Source organism: Eleginops maclovinus, chromosome 20, assembly GCF_036324505.1.
Source record: "Eleginops maclovinus isolate JMC-PN-2008 ecotype Puerto Natales chromosome 20, JC_Emac_rtc_rv5, whole genome shotgun sequence".
Lineage (NCBI taxonomy): Eukaryota > Metazoa > Chordata > Actinopteri > Perciformes > Eleginopidae > Eleginops > Eleginops maclovinus.
In genome coordinates this window covers 12,213,238-12,232,490 of record NC_086368.1, presented here as the reverse complement: position 1 = coordinate 12,232,490, position 19,253 = coordinate 12,213,238, and the positions used below count along the sequence as shown (strand labels likewise).

Genomic DNA, 19,253 nt, shown 5'->3' with positions numbered 1-19,253 from the left:
ACTTCTGAGCCATTTGGGCCGAGGTTTATTTCTCTAGCTTAAACTTTCATGGGTGCAGCAATGATAACACGAGAGAAGAGACTACATTAACTGTTTAACTTTTTATGTCAACGCGTCCTCACCTGTGCTCTCCTTAATGTGACACAAGGTTGCTATTTCGCTAGGCTATTTTGGCGTCAAGTGTTTCAGAATTTGTTGGGTTTCGATTTTTCTAATGTTTCCAAATACTTTAAGCTGAAGCAGATGTTTAAAAGTGAAATGAAGCAAGGAGTCAAACTCCTCAGAGGCACAGGTACAATAATCACGGCGCAAGGTTTTATATGCAGTAATGCTCATTTGGCTTCTGGTTTTAAGAAATCTAGGACACTAAAGTCTTGTTTCAGCAAGGCCTGTAAATGCTCGCCTTATTATTTATGGAATATTGTGTATCACAAAATAAATAACATCTGTGAGAGGTTTTCCAAAAGCCAAACAAATTATAACATGGTCTGAAAAGCTCATGGATGGAGATATGTAACACCTGCAAGATGATTTGTTGATCAAACTTGGAAATTTAATAAGCTAAACTAGGAAACATTTGATTCAATATTTCATAATTAAGCTTCAAGAGGAAACATGTCACATGATAGTAATTCCTCCTTTAGTAACCCAACGCCAATTCCACAGTTGATGTGAGCAGACTGACAGTACCAACTCAAGATCACAAAGAACTGCACCATTGTTTCCAAATGGTCTAATATTAATCTGGTCTGTGTGAAGAATGTCTGTATGAAAGTGGAATCCTGTTTTTAAGCTCAGGTGAGACTACACCTGTTTACACCAGATGCAGGGAGGTCTTACAATCTGCTGTTTCAGCTAGTTATTCCGCACCACCCACTGTGTGCAGGAGTAAGATACACACAATCAGGACTCAATCACACAACTGCCTCTGTGGTCATTTCAATTTTGAATTACACTAGATGGCCAAAGGTATGTGAACACCAGCATATTATACACTGTGGTTGTTGAACATCTCATTTAAAAACCATGGGCTGCATATGCTGTTGTAACAACTACTCAGGGAAGGGTTTCCAACTTTTTGGGAGTAAGAGCTGCTGATATTAGTCAATAATCCCTGGCTCATAATCTGCTTCCTTATCATTCATGTTTTGATTGGAGTTTATGTCAGGTCTCTAGTCAACTTCTCATATACCAAAGTATTTGTAGATGAATCTCAGTTTCATTTTTAAACAAACTAGCTATTCCCCAAACATGGAGTCATATTTTTTTTTTTTTTTACACCATGATGAGTATTGTTTATCTTAAAGGGACTTAAAGGAGCGTTGTCCAAGCCATAAAAAACACCCAAAAGTGTATTAAATTCGACCTAATTTTGGCTGTAGTGTACATTTACTACAACCCAAGTGGTGATTTTAAAGCAGGTGTATTACATGCCTGACAAATCTAAGACAAAAACAATTGTTTGGGTGTGGTCACTGGAAAGCTGAACCATGCAGGCACATTTTGATCCGCAGAGAGGATTGAAAGAGCAGATTTGTAACTTTACCTTCAGAATGACACATTATTGTCAATCGTTCTTTTAAAAATAATGCAACTGAAATGTTGTACTATATTTATTGAAAGCCTTTCCTATCAGACAACACAGACACACTTCTCTCGCTGCCTTCAAAGTTGTAGCCACTACATTCATTATATTCAAGGTTGCAAAATAATCCACTTTCCTGGTATTTTATTGAAAATGTTGTTGTATGGAAGCAAATAATTAACATATACATTTCAATTGTTTAATTAAGTGATGTTAAAAAGTAGGCAATACTCAAAAGGCTACTTCATGTTGTTATTTTAAGACTACTACATTGACAGCAACAAAGCAAAACATTGATTTGAAGTTGTGCCGTTATACAACTCCTTACACCTCAATTACCTGCTTCCAAAGTGACCAATATTTTCTAACAGCGGTTAAAGGCATACTTTTCCCCCGCTCCACTAGAGGGAGCCTGAGGTTAACAACGGAGACAGACCGATGAAAAACAAACACGTGGGTCGAACCGGATGACTAAACGTGCTTCTTCCTCCTGCTAAGCCCCGCCTCCACGTTTCCATGCATTGGCGCGCTTCGCCTCAGTGACTGGCTCCCTGCTCCTCCCGGGTGGTGGTGACTCTGTTGCGGGCTGCGGGTGAACACACAGCAGGCATGAGTGCGTCGGGTAGTGCTCGGTCCGGTTCGGCCGCTGGCCCGGTCCAACAGGGGTTAAAAGAGGCTCTAATCGAGACACTGACAGCAATCCTGTCCCCGGTTCAAGAAGTACGCGCCGCCGCGGAGGAGCAGATCAAAGTGCTGGAAGTGACAGAGGGTGAGTAGCCAGTTTCTCAAAGCTAGTTTGAAGGAGTTAACGGCGGCTAGCTGCCGGGTGTCTGCACTCACTGACGGCATGGGCCTCCGCAGAGACAAGCACCATGAGGACAGCTGTGTGCTGCTTTACATCAGGGCTAACTCCGGTTGTGTTTGCTAGGTTGAGAAGTAGCTAACATTCACGTTAGTGTGGTAACTGTGTCAAGTCCACGAAGGCCACATTCTAAGAAGTATTTGTCTACAAGTTAGATTACAATATCTTGTCTTGCCTTGTTCAAAGTGAAGCAGACTGACTAATCACAGCTAACCGTGTGTCATAAGTGTGATGGTTAACTTTAGGTTGTATGTACGTTACAACAAGCACATGGGTGACTGCTAGGACCCCGGCCCTTAAACATCAGAGCAACAGTGTGGACTCGTTTCTTCATCTGCCTCAATAGGAACGGTCAGTTAGCTTTATATCGCCGTGAGTTAACTAAGATATTCTCCCAGTTTGTCTGAAATTATAGCAACACAAATGGTTAGGAGAGCATTGGAATGTGATAACGTCACTTGGAAAAGGGGTTATGTGGGTTGACAATGTCCTAAACACCACCTGAGACGACGTTTATTTAATGGTTTCTATAGATAGATGAAGAGCAACTATAAGTGTGTAAGGCCAACTGACTTTTAGAGGTCCCAGAAGTTACCTATCATGTAAACGTATAAAACCTTTTTTATAGTCGCTATGGCAACCACCGAATGACCGTTGACAGATTTTCCCGCGAAGATGTCTTCAAGGACTGTTTCCCCACTCCAGGCTCCAGCAGCATCAGCACCATCACTATCATCAGGATGAGAGAAGGAAAGACAAAGAGCACAACTGTCCCAGAATCCATGCATACATGAAGTCCACATTACTGAATGTAAAGCATTCCTACACAATCATAATAATGTGCCCTTATCTGGAGACAAACCATGGAATCTTTTTTTGTTGCTGTTTCAGTTCAAATTGTTTTTGATAGATGTACAACATGGAACAGTTGACAGCCAGTTTTCATATTCTTTTTGTATTTAACAGTGACAGAATTGGTCTGTTTTCCCTTGTATGAAAATTGTTGTTAAAGCGTCTTGAGATATAATTGATAAACGTCATATGCACCGGGGAAGTGACCTCATATCCTCTTGTTACATTTGCGGGCAGTTGAGTGTTTTGTGGAAATACTGTAATAATCATTACAGATGAATTCATTTTGATGAAGTGTTCGATCAAATAGGATGGATACAGTACCTAGCAGCTGTAGCTTATGCTCCACTAGACGTTCCATTGTCTGTCCTGGAATCCTCGTGCCCATGGTAAAAAAGCTAATTGTTAACTCTGTCTGTCGGCTGTGCTGCAGCGTCGCAGCGAGGCCGACCCTTTCAGCTGGCCCCTCTCTAAGGCAGACGCTCTGCAGGACTGTCAGCACTAACATTGTCTTCTGGCGCCTGATGTCACTTTTAGTAAAACCCAGTTAAAGAGAGAGCTGCATCGAGCTGAGGTTGATGCTGATCCTCAACTGTATTTATCAGCATGCAGGTCAGGCCAGGTTCACACCAGTTTACGCTTTACAGCTCACAGGCTGTTGGCCGTGGAAATGTATTATATCAATGTTGTCATTTAATATGGTACACCAACTCAAAATAGCATCCATAGAAATGTGTTGTATTTAGCTGCAGCTAAGAGACTGTTGCATGTTTGTTCGCTTGTTTTAATCAGGCTACTTGCTGTGCCTTTCTTTCTTTTTTTAGTTGTTGTACTCGCAGTGCTTTTTTGTCTTAATTTGTATAAACAGCATCCAGTTAGAATCTCATATAGAAGCTTCTTGGCCTAACAGGGAAATTGTGACAAAGTGAAAACAAATGATTTCAAACCCAAATATTGGGAAAACTACCTCTAAAAATAAATTCAATTCAAGGCATATTTGTAAGTATCGAAGCTTTAGTTTCTGATAGATTTGTGTAACTGGAAATTGTAGAGATTTTGTATAGAATGGCTATTATTTTAAATAAAATCCTTATTACACTTGAAAAAAACACTTGAAATTGGTTCTAACTAACTTCTTGCCGTGGTCAGCGCTCTCTACCTACTTTAATCATATAATGTGTGCTGAGCTCTTTTAGTAATAATTCATTTTTGTCTTGCTGATATATTTATGTTCCAGAGTTCGGGGTCCATCTAGCAGAACTCACAGTTGATGCTCAGGGAGCGCTTGCAATCCGTCAGGTGAGTGTAAAAAAAGTAGTGATTATGAAATGATGTGCAGCTCACACACGCATGTCCAATACATTTCTCAATTATTGATCACGGTCTGCTTTCTGTGTTACGCTGACTTCCACTTACTTGCAAACATCTGTCTGTGTACGCAGTTAGCATCAGTCATCCTGAAGCAGTATGTGGAGACTCACTGGTGTTCCCACTCAGAGAAATTCAGACCTCCTGAAACTTCAGATCAGGTAATACACCTTAAATACATGTATTTTGTTTGGTACTGGAAAACTATATCTCTTTCAAAAGTATTGTTGCACCTCATTTTATTTTGTGTTGTCAAACTGCTGTTGCCCCCTCCAGGCTAAAGCCGCCATCAGGGTGCTGCTGCCCAGCGGTCTGAGGGAGGCAATTAGCAAAGTCCGCTCCAGTGTTGCGTACGCCGTGTCAGCCATCGCCCACTGGGACTGGCCCGAGGCCTGGCCGCAGCTGCTCACCCTCCTGATGGAGATGCTGGTCAGTGGAAACGTCAACGCTGTGCACGGAGCCATGAGGGTCCTCACAGGTATGTAATATTATACACCTATCACACTTAATCTGTACATGTACAGCTTGTACTACGTGAGGACAAACCTGTTTTTTTTAAATCTTTTATGATTTCTGTATGTCCTAATATTTATTGAACGTGATATTTAAGGCAATCTTTGAGGGAATCTTTACAAGTTTAGTGCATAACCTCCACTTTCACTTAAGGATGAATTGATGAGATTATGGTTGGTCACTTGACGTAAGATACTAACACAAGAATACAGATATGACCGTTTCACACAAATACAGGATCAAATGACCAAGTGATGATTTTTTGGACAGGCAGGAAAAATGCAAGTTATTCATAAAACCTGTTTTTCTTTTTTAAATGCAGCACTTGAGATGGCATTTTTGAGATTATACAACTTGTTGGTGATGCAGTGTTAATATTTGACATTAATAAGGAGTTCAAGCAATATTATTTGTGTCAAAATATGACATTTTAAAGTTCCAAACAGTATTTCATTTAGGGCTTTTTTCGACTTTCATAGTCGAATCTGATTCGTCAGATTTTGCCGTAGTCGACTGATAGTCGAACCTTTTTTTTTTCAGATAGCAGCTAGATCTTTATATTTTTCCGTTTCAAACAAAAGAGCTCAAAAAACATGGTAGGTGTGAAACAAATACCTTTATTTATTTAAGGCCAGACGAACGAAACTGGGCATATTAAACATCACAACAGTTCACATAAAATCGGAACAAAATGGCTTCAAAAACAACAACGTGCCAAAACATGCTTTTATCGCTCCATTAAGAACCTATTTCTTGGCTTTTAATTCACAGTTTACACTCGGGAATCGGGATAAAATAAATAAATAATTAAACTTATCGCAAAAGGCCTGGAACTAGTGCAAAATGACATGAATGTTTTTAGAAATACAATAAGCCTGCCTGAATAAATAAAAACAATTATACAACAACGAAAAAATAAACATAATTAAAGTCAGAATCGAATGGGCTTCAGAAAGTGCACATGCAGCAGAGAGAGAGAGAGAGAGAGAGAAAGAGACGCCCCCCACGCAGCCTCCAGCTTAATTCACAATTGTCCCAAAAGAAAAAGAGAAAAATCACTTCTTCACGTAAGAACAGTGTTCTACTGCACCTGTGATTGTCTGATTTTTCTGAGGTTGTGTGCCAGGAAAACCAGCTTGTTCACGTTGGTCGGGAAAAGTGCGCTTCTTGATTTGTTGGCAATGAAACCCGCTTTGGAAAATATCCTCTCTGAGGGCGTGGAGGTGGAGGGGATGCTGTGAAATCTCCTAGCAGCTCTTGACAACTTTGGATATCTATCCTCATTTTTCTTCCACCATTCCAGGGGGCCTCCAGTGCATGTAGTGAAGTCCTTCAAATAGGCCTTCATCTCGCTTGTCTCATCCTGTTCCTCCTCATCTTCATCACTGGCCAGCAGCATAGCCATCACAGTGTCCTGTTTTGCAGTCGGCCCAGGATCCGCCGTGTCACTTTCCTCCTGGCAAGACTCTCAGCTAGTTCTGCCACCACTGAATACGCCTCATCTCTTTGGTCGTCGGAGAGAAAGGACAGCTTCTTGAAGCGTGGGTCAAGCACCGCCGCACTGATGTAGACACTTCTTTCCAGCCCTGGCCCTTTAAGCTCCCATCGCCTGTCCATCTCCTCGACAGTGTAGTCTTGATGATCTTTGTGGTTCGACTGTCGTCCGCATGCACCACCAAATGTCTTTTTTTAATATTCATAAGCATGGGGACAGTGGCAGACAGGGATGCATTATTTTCTTGGAACAAAAGCTCTGTCAGAGTGATCATTGGTTTAAGAACAGCGACAATGTCCTCTGCTGTGAGCCACTGTGATGTGGATAGCTCCAGGTCACGATCGGACCGTTTGCTCACACTGTCATCTGTGAGCACGGCTGAAACTGGCCCCTTCTGTTCGATCAAGCGATCGAGCATCAGTTTATGCTGAGCAACATTCTGTGGTTTCTGTTTATCTTGAAGTGCTGTGGTGGCCTTTGCGCTTTTTTTGAAATGAGGTAACCAAGCGCCTTGCAGCAGCAACAGTGCGGCAAATGGGGTCCTGCTTCAGAGCGCTGTTTATGCAGAGTTGTAATGTGTGGCCCGCGCAGTGCACCCCTTTCATATTTCCCCAGGAGGGCTGCTGGACCAACTGGTTGGTGCACGCAACCATGTTTGCTGCGTTGTCATGCACCACAGAAACGATCTTGGTACTTGGAATGTCCCACTCGCAAATTATCTCCGTCAGTTCTCGTGCAATGTGAACGGCTGTGTGACTGTCCTCCATTTTTTTTGTTTCTAAAACAAAACTCTCCAGTCGCCAGTCTCCAGTGATGAAATGTGATGTGACTGTGAGATAAGCCTCCACCTGAAGCGAGGTCCAGATATCAGTTGTGAAACTGACAGCTTCACAGTCCTGTATTGCCCTGTATAACTCTGACCGTGTCGATAGATATTTTGTGTGCAAGATATCCATCACCGTAGCTCTTGTAGGGACGGTGTAGCCTGGCTCAAGTGTGCGCAAGAGTTCTTTAAATCCCCCACCCTCAACAATGTGCACAGGCCTCATATCAAGTGCCACAAACTCCGCAATCTTTTCAGTAATTTCCCTTTTTCTCTTCTCTGAAAGTGGTGATCTCATATCAAGTTTTTTTTGCGTTCATCTCGGGGCCGCCGCTGATGCAGACGTGCCGGCTGAGTTGTCGTCATGACACTGCGGGTGTAACTGTAAATGATAGAATAATACAACAATAATATTTGAATGCCTGTATTGATAAAAGAGTGGTAGAACTGTTTGTTTGTTTGTAAAGTTAACAAGCCTTACCCGCTTCAAATGATATGCCATGTTGGTTGTCGTCGTGTAATATGCAAGCACCTGCTCACACAACTTACACTTCACTTTCTTCGGGTCATCTTTAACCTTTTCAAAAATAGTTCCACACTTTTGATGTCTTTTTAGTAGCCATTGTGAGCCAATAAATCCGTAAACACTAACGGTCCTGTGTGCTGCTCACCTGTGCTCATTTGGATTGCGCAACTGCAGTGGGTGTGATTTATTAACACCGTAATAAACTAAGACTACCACTTAACGAACAAATCACTGGAACTCTTTATTAACATAAAATAGACAGATTTTGCATTAAAATAGGCTTTTATATAACAAAAAAAGACATTCTATGTAACAATTAATGCTCGGCAGCCACGGGCACCCCATATAGTCAGAATGGTATGGTCTTTGTTGTATAACAACATTTTACGAAGATTCGACTACGAGGTTCATAGTCCAATCAGACCTCTCCGAATCGAATCGTCGAATATTGGAGGTCAGCCCTAATTTCATTACAGGTAAACTACAACGATTTATTTTAAGGAAAGCATTGCTGTCTCGTGCACAGCCTTAAGTTTGATCTGTATTTGAAAGTTGTATTTAGGTAGAAGATCCCTGAGAAAAATAGTGACGTTGGAAAAACATGACTATTTTAAGTCTTTTTTTGTTCATGTGACAATCTGTTTTGCTTTCAGAGTTTACTCGGGAGGTGACTGACACACAGATGCCCTTGGTGGCTCCTGTCATCCTACCTGAAATGTACAAGATCTTCACCATGGCAGAGGTATTCCTACACTCACCACTCCACATTTTCCAAGAGAGCAGCAGCACAGTATTTTTCCTTTTTAACAGATACACACATTTTAATCCAACTAGCATTGGGGACTGTGCTATGTTACATCCGTGATAATGTCCTAGATTTTCCTGCACTGCGTTTGTCTTATAGCATGTTTCAGGTGCCTTTCTAATGTTCCCTCACTGCTGCAGGTGTACAGTATTCGCACCCGATCCAGAGCTGTGGAGATATTCACCACCTGTGCCAACCTCATCTGTGCTATTGAAGAGCATGAGAAGGTCAGAAAGTCATAACAAGACATGTCAGGATATCTTCGTTTGTTGCAGTTGATTTGATTTATTATTTCTAGTTTCATTTCACTTTAAAAGTCCACATTTTTGGAAACTAAAGATAGATGCTGCCAATGTCTTGGCCATTTGTTGTCATTAATGTGTTGGTAATGAAACTGTATCTGCTCTGCTTTTGTTTGCAGGGTGCAGCCAAAGCGCTGATCTTCCCCGTGGTGCAGCAGTTCACTGAAGCGTTTGTGCACGCTCTGCAGATGCCTGAGGGACCCCTGTCTGATAGCGGTCTCAAGATGGAAGTCCTGAAGGTGAGAGTGAGCGAGTCGAAACGCGATGTTCAAATGTCTCAAAAATAAGAAGTTGTTACTCGCATATTTAATCATACGAGATGAGTGAGTTTTAACTTTCAAGTGTTAAAAACCGAATGTTTGACTCATGGGTCAATACTATTTTTGCCAGCCAGGTTAGAACATTGCGCCATTTCAATAATATGTTAAATGCAAACATGAAAATATGTCATAATATTGATCAACATTTAATCCATACGTTTGATATTAGTTATTAATAGTTGGCTTACTCCCTCGTTAATTCAGCCACATTATAGCTCATTAGCCTAATGGTACCAAGACACCCTGCAGACCTCCGGCAGGGTTTTTATTCCAAAACAATCTTTGCTGCATTTGGGGATTTCTGGGTGTTCATTTCAGTGTTTGTAAAGGCTATCTACACTTGATGCTTTGACTCTGTTTTTCTCATTCTTTTTTTTCCTTCTTTCCCCCAGGCAGTAACTGCGTTGGTAAACAATTTCCCCAAACCCATGGTGTCCTCCATGCAGCAGATTTTACCCATCGTCTGGAACACACTGACTGAAAGTGCAGCTTTATATCCCTTACAATGCTAAACTGCACACATGCTCATTTAATGCTGCCACCACTGCTACTGTCTGTGTTGTCAAACCACTTTCACATGCTTCTTTAGACAAGTAAGCGAAAAAATAGTTTCCATTTATGCTTATACTTCCTTAATAGCACTTAAAATATTAGAGTTTGTGACCACTGATCCACCTCAACGCTGCGACTCATCCTGTTACGTGGAGGTCACATGATTACTAAGCAAAACACTTTGATGTTGAGAAAGACTGAAAAAATAGTGCATGTGACAAATAATTAACGTTTTGGAAAATGATTTGAATAATAAGAATCCGAATCCTGTGCAATGAGTGCTGACAACTACTGTATGTATTCAAACAAATAAGGAGTGTGAGTGTTTTTGTTCTCTAGTATTCCTTAACCAAATGTCCACCTATGTGAGAACAGAAGTCAACTACACAGAGGAAGTTGATGACCCTATAGACTCTGATGGTAAGTAGAATGCTTTGTCACATTTATTTTGAAAGTTTGTAACATTCATAGCATCATTATAATCCTCTGATATTTCTCTTCTCTGCAGGTGAAGTTTTGGGCTTTGAGAATCTGGTGTTCAGCATCTTTGACTTTGTCCACACGCTGCTGGAGAACAACAAGTTAAAGAGCACGGTGAAGAAAGCCCTGCCTGAACTCATCTACTACATCATCCTTTACATGCAGATCACTGAGGACCAGGTGAGGAGCGGCCGCCAAACATGAGAGGAAATGTTTGTGGGCAAAGATGGAAATTTTGAGCTGTAAAAAAAGTGTTGGTGCCATCTTGTTTTTTCAGATCAAAGTGTGGACGGCAAATCCTCAGCAGTTTGTAGAGGATGAGGATGATGACACCTTCTCCTACTCTGTCAGGATCTCTGCTCAGGACCTGCTGCTGGTGAGAACAAAACTAATCTTGACGTCAAATGCAAAAATGTGACATTTTTAAGACCAAACGGTGTTATAACAGTTGAATGTTTTTTAAATGTTTAATATAGTGCTTGAAAAAGGACTTAAATTAAAAGTAGTTAATACATACATACACACAATGTTAATTATAACAACCAAAATAAAAACATTCCGATCTAAAATGCATGAAGACTCCCAGCTAACCAATTGGGTGGCTGACGGGTGCCAACGCACTACAACAGCCCTACACACTTCAATAAGGAGAACCGTGCTGCAGCTTCAGAAACAATGCAAATATAATAACACAAATGTGCTAAACGCATGCAGTCAGCCACCGTTATAATCCACAAACCTAAACAAGCGCTCAGGTCCCAGCTGGGTGTCTCAGTTTTTTAGTGTCCCCTGGTTTCCGTTGTGTTTTGAGCTTCGTCCGTTGGTGAAGGTTTTCGAAATGCTGTGCATGTATTTGCAAGTGTTTAGCATTGTTTTTGGAAACTGCAGCGCCATTCCCCTAATGGACTGTTGTAACGCGTTTGCACCTATAGGCCACCTTACCTTTTATCATTCGAAGTTAAACCCCTGCGTATAGCACGGTGGCGCCGTGGATTGCTGCGGTGTCTCTAGCTCCTCTCCAACTTTGCTTTTGTTCCGTTTCCACAGGCACTACGACTGCTAAATGCCTGAGCTCTGTTAAGTGCCTCTATAACCCAAAGCTTTCATCTGGTTGCATCTCACAATTGATTTAATGTATTATCTTAATAGTTATTAGTAGATCAAGTTGTGTATTCAACCTTACATTCTGTTCTTTATATTTGAATCTATTTTCATTTATATAGAATCCTGCAGTTACTTGGTCACTTCCAACAGACTCTTTCTGACATGAATATAGTTATGTTCATCTGCACTACTTGTAGACTGGTCTAGCAACATAACCTGCACTATTTTATTCAAATGTATCCCACTCTGTTTAATTTTACACAATATTTAGGTACATTTGTTTGTATATTGTATATATTGTCCTATATATAATATGTTGCATTATTGGAGAAGCTCAGGACCTAAGCTTGTACACTGTAGCCACTGTGCACATGACTAATCTTGAATCTATGTAACTGTACAGCTGAGTGAGTTCCCTTTTTTAAAGAAAACCACAGAACAAAGACTGTCTGAGGGAGCTTTTAACACCTACCAGTTTTTTCTATTGGTCACTCATTTATGATAAACGAGGTCCAGCAACAGTCCGGTTTAATAATATCCCTACACTTCATCCTGAAGAAATACTGTTTCTTTCTCTCCTTCTTCCTCTCCTACACATTCAGCCTCTGCAAACACTCGAGGCATGTGTTGAACCTCGTTGCCCTTGTCCTTGAAAATGTCGGAAATAGTTGTTTACTTATGAAGAGTGATGTTCCTGTGCAGTGTTGAATCATAGGCACGCTGAGCAGTGCGGTCACTTGAATAACAGGGGTCAGAAATATCCGGCATGTTTAGGTTTGCATTAGTTCCACAGCAGCCTTTGGTCCATTTCGAGAGTGAGTATGATGATGACCTGTGACCTCTGCTTGCAGGCTGTTGCTGCTGAGTTTCAGAATGAGAGCGCAGCAGCTCTGGCAGCGGCAGCAACCAGACATCTCCAGGAGGCGGAGCAAGCCAAAAACAGCGGCAATGAGCACTGGTGAGGAGGAAACGCATTACAGTCGTTATTGATACCGTCTCAGTGTCTTAAAACTGTCAAATTGGAGACAAATTTCACCTGTCCAGACTTCTGCTTTGAGTCAGAAACAAGTATATTCCTTTTTTTTTAACCAGGTGGAAGATCCATGAGGCTTGCATGTTGGCCCTCGGCTCAGTTAAAACCATCATCACAGAGAACGTGAAAAACGGCCGCATCCAGTTTGACATGCACGGTTTCCTGGCTGGTGTTATTCTCGCCGATCTTAACTTGGCATGTGAGTACTCAACCGGCTCTGCGAAAGGATCCACAGCACACATGAAAAAACTCTTACCAAAAGTAGGAACTTTCTGAAGTTGTTATTGTGCATACTAACAACAGTACTTTCTCTCTCTTACTCGTCTCCTCTCGTGTTGTTCTTTGCTGCTGGCTCTTGGTGTTGTTCGTTCCTGTCCAGCGGCGTCTCCGTTCCTCCTCGGTCGGGCTCTGTGGGCGGCCAGTCGCTTCACAGCGGCCATGTCTCCAGAGCTCATCCAGCAGTTTCTGCAGGCCACTGTCAGCGGTCTGCACGACAGCCAGCCGCCCTCCGTACGCATCTCCGGGGTCAGGGCCATCTGGGGGTGAGCAAACTGTGTTTTGTTAACTGTTTTTTAACTGCTGCCACCTATACAAAGACTTCTTGAGTTCATTTTGTGATCCAAACCAGCGAGCATGAACACATTTCATTTAAGAATCAGAAAAAACTGTACAGACTGTTATTGTCTAACAGAATCCATTAATTCTGGTCTTTTTATAAAACTGCTGAACATTTTAAAACCCCACAAATATATTATTCCCTCAGCAGACAGTCAGAGGGGTCCAGTTTTTAAAAGAACCACATTTTAAATACTTAAAAGACCCTTAATGTTTAAAATGGTCCCTGGCTGATTATTAAATCCTGCTTTCCTTTTCGATCTCCAGGTACTGTGATCAGCTGAAGCTGTCGGACAGCACCCATGTCCTGCAGCCCTTCCTCCCCAGCATCCTCGAGGGACTCATCCAACTGGCTGCGCAGTTCAGCTCCGAGGTGCTCACCCTCGTCATGGAAACGCTGTGCATCGTCTGCACGGTGGACCCCGCCTTCACCACCAGTGCAGAGAACAAGATCTGCCCCCTCACCATCGCTATTTTCCTGAAATACAACAACGGTACTGCTACAGCTCCTTTGACAACACCCTCTATCCAACTACTTTCACAGCAAACACAACACTTCCAAATGTATCCTTTTGTCTTAAAACGGGAACATATTGTCAAGATATTTGACTTGAAATGTGTTTTTGATACTTTGACATAGATTTTAGGGAAGGTGTGTTAAACCCTTTTACATTCTTGAATGTAAATTTAGAACCAAGTCTTTGGAACAAATAATATCAACCTGAAAATGGCTGCATTATCATAAGAGACATAACTTTGAACAGGCACTGGCCAAAATACAATGTTTATTATAGATTTATGACTATAAGATCACCTCTGAGCTCCTTCTTGAATTAGGCTTCAGGTCGCCAGCTTTCAGATCATGTTCAGCACTTCTCTGTGGCATATACTGTTGATCAGCTATTTCCCCCTAGAAACTCCCTGTTCCCTCTAAAATAAGAGTGGTTCTGTTGTATGTCGAAAGAGGTGCATAGTTTTAAATGGTCTCTTTTATGTCCTCTTCCTCTCAGACCCTGTGGTGGCGTCCCTGGCTCAGGACATCTTTAAGGAACTGGCACAGATCGAGGGCTGCCAGGGCCCCATGCAGATGCGTCTCATCCCCACGCTGATCAGCATCATGCAAGCTCCCCCGGACAAGATCGCCTCAGGACTCTGTGCTGTGAGTAGATATGGCACATCTAAAAATGTTACAGGACCGAAAAAGCCCAACAATCAGCTTTGGTCTGCCGAATTATCTTGGTTTTGTTCCTGAGATCCTAACAAAATCTGACCACTTCTCATCTCCCTGTTTCTGCACTACAGTCATCCATCGACATCCTGACCACAGTGGTCCGAAACACCAAAGCCCCTCTCTCAGAGCTGCTGGTGTGCCAGGCTTTCCCTGTGGTGGCTCAGTGCACTTTGCGCACTGACGACAACACGATAATGCAGGTAAAACCACCAAAGTTAAAATGTTCTCCTAAACATGACCTTCATTTTCAAGAGCTATAGCTTAAATGAAAAGATACCACAATGCATGACTTATTATGGTCACATTTATTCACTTAACAAAGACTTTCTTCCTAATTGTCTTCTCCAGAACGGAGGTGAGTGTCTGCGGGCGTACGTCTCCGTGGCCCTGGAGCAGATCGCACAGTGGAGGGACGAGCAGGGCAACAGCGGCGTTTGGTACGTCATGCAGGCGGTCAACCAGCTGCTGGACCCCCGCACCTCGGAGTTCACGGCCGCCTTCGTGGGCAGGCTGGTTTCCACTCTGATCTCTCGGGCGGGTACCCAGCTCGGGGAACAGCTGGACCAGATCCTGCGAGCGATTCTGAGCAAGATGCAGCAAGCGGAGACTCTGAGTGTCATGCAGGTAGGGCCGCAAACCTCATCCCTAGCTGTATCTTCACCTCCAGGCTGTCTACAACACCTCATTATTCCTCCTCCTCCTCCTGTAGTCTCTGATCATGGTGTTTGCCAACCTGGTGCACTCCCAGCTGGAGCCTCTGTTGGAGTTTCTGTGCAGCCTGCCCGGCCCGACGGGGAAACCTGCCCTGGAGTTTGTCATGACGGAGTGGATGAGCAGGCAGCACCTCTTCTACGGACAGTACGAGGGGAAAGTCAGGTCAGACAACACTCTCATTAATTATTTCTATAACATATTCAAACTAGTTATTTTAAGAGACACGCCGGTCGATCTTCCATCTCATTGGATGTTTTATTATTGTCTTTCTTCAGCACGGTGGCTCTATGTAAGCTCCTGCAGCACGGTCTCAACACTGACGACAAACGTCTCCAGGACATCGTGGTGAAGGGAGAAGAGATCTACAGCCCTGAAGACGGCATCCGCACACGCTCCAAATCTGCCAAGAGTAAGGAGGCCAATGATAAAGATCACATCATGTCCACGCAGTGGTGTTTGGAGATGTACAGCAGGACGGTGCGTGCTGTTTGTGTCTTCACACTCTTTACTCTTTACCCACCACAGACCCAGAGCGCTGGACCAACATTCCACTCCTAGTGAAAATCTTTAAATTGATCATCAATGAGCTGTCGACGGTCGTGGAGGCAAACTCCTGCAGGACGAGCGCAGCCGACTGGACTCAAGGTGAATACAAACCTTGAGGAGATCAAACCTTTATGCCTTTTTCTTTTAATAAATTATTATGGGAAAATTATACAATCAGGAATCAGAATACCTTTAATCGTCCGACTGAGGGGACATTTTCAATCCCCAACAATAGGTAAATCTTCACGTCTGGACACTTTTAAGGACTGTGCCTGATGTAAAAAAAAAGAGGAACATCCAATGCTATGATTGTCCAGCAACCCTATGACAAATAGTGGATTTTGAAAAAGAAAGGCATCAATTATTTTCTGTCTCAGATCAACGCCTGATGCAAATAGTTGCAGTGTTTTTTTGGCAGGTGACGCCTTGCTTAAAGATTTCAGAGTTGTGTATTTACCTAAATTAAAGAGTAGGAGAGCAGACATATTTATTACCAGCTGTTGTTTGCCTCAGATTCCAGTGGTATGTGGGAGGAAGATGAAGAGGGGGAGGACGACGATGAGGATGAAGGGGTGGCGGGGCAGCTGCTTTCTGATATCATCAACTCCAACAAATACGGTACGAGTAACTCACGAGCTCCTCGGATATTCCTGTATCATGTCTTTCATTTCACTTCTGATTCAAACTGTTACCTGGGAACTTTGATTCAGATCACTTAAGTTTCAGTTGCTGGTTTGTTCCTGTTTTACAGATGATGATTATTACGAGGATGATGATGAGGATGATCCAGATGCCGTGAAGGACCCCATATATCAGATCGATTTGCAGGTACGCAGAAACGTAATCTTTTAGTTCCACGAGTGAACAAATTACACCGTGCTGGTCAGCAACTTTGAGCAGTGGATGTCATTTTTAGTCTGTCTTTTTTAGGACATTGGGTTTAAAAAGCACTCAAACCTAACCATCTGCAAAAGCAGTGAATTATATAGAAAGTCAAGTCATTGTAAAAGCTATATGGCACTTGTGTTATTGTGGAACATTAAGATCTTCTGAATGTCGCTCTAAATGCATTCTGAGAAAAGCCATCCCTTAAATAGTTGCAGCCATCGACACCAGCAGCAACAACCAATGCCATTCCCACCCTAAAGCTAAAACCCTCACAGACTTAATCATCTTTGCGTGTGAGATCACCAGGGCTTGAAATGGTATGAAAGAAAAGGAAAAGGACAAACACCATTGTGACATTACACATTTGGAAACAACAAATCGCCATTTTAAAAAATAAATCAAAAGAAGCGGCACCACCAGTTTATATCAGCGCTGTACAACTTTCTATTTTGCATCTGCTAATTCTTAAGATACTGGAAGATGGATATTCCCAACACCCGTAGTCCCTCCTGTCAGAGAGGATACTGACCAGCTTATTTCTTTCTTTAATGTGTTTTATAATGTATACACCTGGTTTCATGTTGTGTACCTACATTCTATTTTAAAAGGAAACTGATGAAACATCCAGCATTTAATAATGGCTCATTTGTTCTATAAACTTGAAAGTGCTCCTCGTGCAGCATGTGACCATAGCTAATATAACCACACTTTAAGACTTCTCTACAGAAAAGGTGACGGAAAGCCCAAATTGTAGTTCTTATGAATATGGCAGTTACACATGGGTCCTGCCTTAAAGTCAGTGAGTTCATGAGATTGGGATTGGTCTCTGTCTGAGTGTTAAAACAGATCAGAAGATGCTCTAATTATTAAGGGGGCTTTAAGGGGGAAATGGTGCCAGCCTGGTCGGATTAATCTTTAAGGGTAAAACCATGCCATTTGTACCACTGATGAATAATTGTTACTTGATTATCCAGCATTATCTTTACCTAAATGTCTTTTTCTAACACTGTAATAACAACTGTTGATCTGAATTGTGTTTTCCCCCAGGCTTACCTGACAGACTTCCTGACACAGTTTGCCCAGCAGCCGTGTTACAGCATGTTCTCCGGCCACCTCACCACCACTGAGAGACAAACCCTGCAGTCCATAGGCCTCTAGCCCAGAGCCCATCTTCCATCTGAACTCTGCTAATGCCCCATCACTTGTGCGCTTATGATGAATTTAAAACGTATCAACAGAAGGAGAAATGGGATGAGCGAGGAGGGAAACAGGGTTAAAGGAGACGGACAGCACTTACCCATAACTCCCCGTTTCTACCTACTCCTGGGATGAAGCATCTTGCAGATGTTAAAGTGAGGAATTGAGAGACGCCCAGTTCTGTTCCTGGAGATGCTCAGGACTCACCATTTTAGAGAAACTTCAGACGGGATGAGAGGATTGGACAAAAAACTTGAGGATTCACAGTTGGACAGGTGAAATATGAAATATGGACTATTTTGCGATGTGCTATTTGTAACCCATTATTTTTGTCATTTCTGTAAAAAAAAATGCAACATGGAAAATGCTTTCGAGAGTCTACACTGATTGAAGGAAAGTCAAATAAAAACCAACATCACGATATTATGGGGAGGGAGAGAAATATTGGCAGTCTTTTATTCCAGAAAAGCTCTTATACCGGCTGTCATGTCTCGGGGTATGGTGGGTATTTGGGAAATTCAAACTGTTGCCACAGTGATTTACAGCATTGTCATTTCCTTGTATACCCATTTGAAATTTGAGGTGGAAAATTTTCTAAATAAAAGCCCGCAAAGGACAATATTTCCAGATTGATATTAAGGTTCTTCTCGTCTCTCCCCGAAATGTGAATAATACTTGAATATGCTGGTCCTTTTTAATCACATGTTCAAATAAATCAAACACTTTTAAACTGTAAAATACATGTTATTTACACTTTTCCTTTATGTATGGAAATTGAAAGTGTATTGGTTTACAGATTCTGGCTCACTATAAATTTACTGTACAGTTCAAGTTGGTGGTGATTTGTGTCAGTTTTATACGTCTTAACAATTTCAGCTCAAATACAGTAAAAATGTAAACATTAAAATAATGAATTTAAAAATTAAATGGAAATCTCAAGGTGTTTCAAATAAAGGTGGAAAAAATCCTAGCACCGTGTGAAACTTTACACCGCAGGTGAATTCAATAATGTAATTCCAAAAATAATTCATTCTAATCAAATACATTTAGTTCAAAAATGTTTAATTCATTTCAATACATTGACAACACGTTATTCAAAGTCCCCTTGTTTGACAATATAGTAAAACAGTTGTAATAAGAGGTAAAAATGTTGGACAAATACACTTCATTACAATAATTGTCATTTTATCAGATTACAACTTCATTATATACTACATTTATTTATGTGCTGCTTACAAATGCGGTGTAGGGGGGTTACAATAAAGTACTTCTGATTAGGCTGTGCTCGCAGAGGTCTCATCAGGCTTAAGTGAAAACACCTGTCGTGGTCTTTAACAGGGTTACCTTATTTTAGATGCAGGGCACCACACTTCCACTAACACACAGCAGGCTCCAGATTCGCCACAAGGGGGAGGTGTTAGCTACTGGCTTCTCTTTGTGTT

At 42.0% G+C, this 19,253-nt stretch overlaps 1 protein-coding gene across 1 annotated transcript; it reads left to right on the top strand.

Annotated features, from left to right (window-relative positions):
• The first annotated feature begins 1,983 nt into the window (after positions 1–1,983).
• On the top strand, positions 1,984–18,642 carry ipo9 (importin 9). The gene is made up of 24 exons (XM_063910417.1): positions 1,984–2,354; positions 4,537–4,598; positions 4,742–4,828; positions 4,944–5,145; positions 8,678–8,766; positions 8,970–9,056; positions 9,251–9,370; positions 9,844–9,944; positions 10,365–10,423; positions 10,512–10,663; positions 10,761–10,859; positions 12,439–12,545; positions 12,680–12,819; positions 13,000–13,162; positions 13,503–13,729; positions 14,246–14,394; positions 14,538–14,666; positions 14,815–15,090; positions 15,176–15,342; positions 15,456–15,589; positions 15,706–15,825; positions 16,240–16,344; positions 16,478–16,554; positions 17,662–18,642. Exons 1-24 carry the CDS (start codon positions 2,195–2,197, stop codon positions 17,770–17,772), a joined length of 3,123 nt encoding a protein of 1,040 aa, XP_063766487.1. The 5' UTR covers positions 1,984–2,194; the 3' UTR covers positions 17,773–18,642.
• Positions 18,643–19,253: the final 611 nt, after the last annotated feature.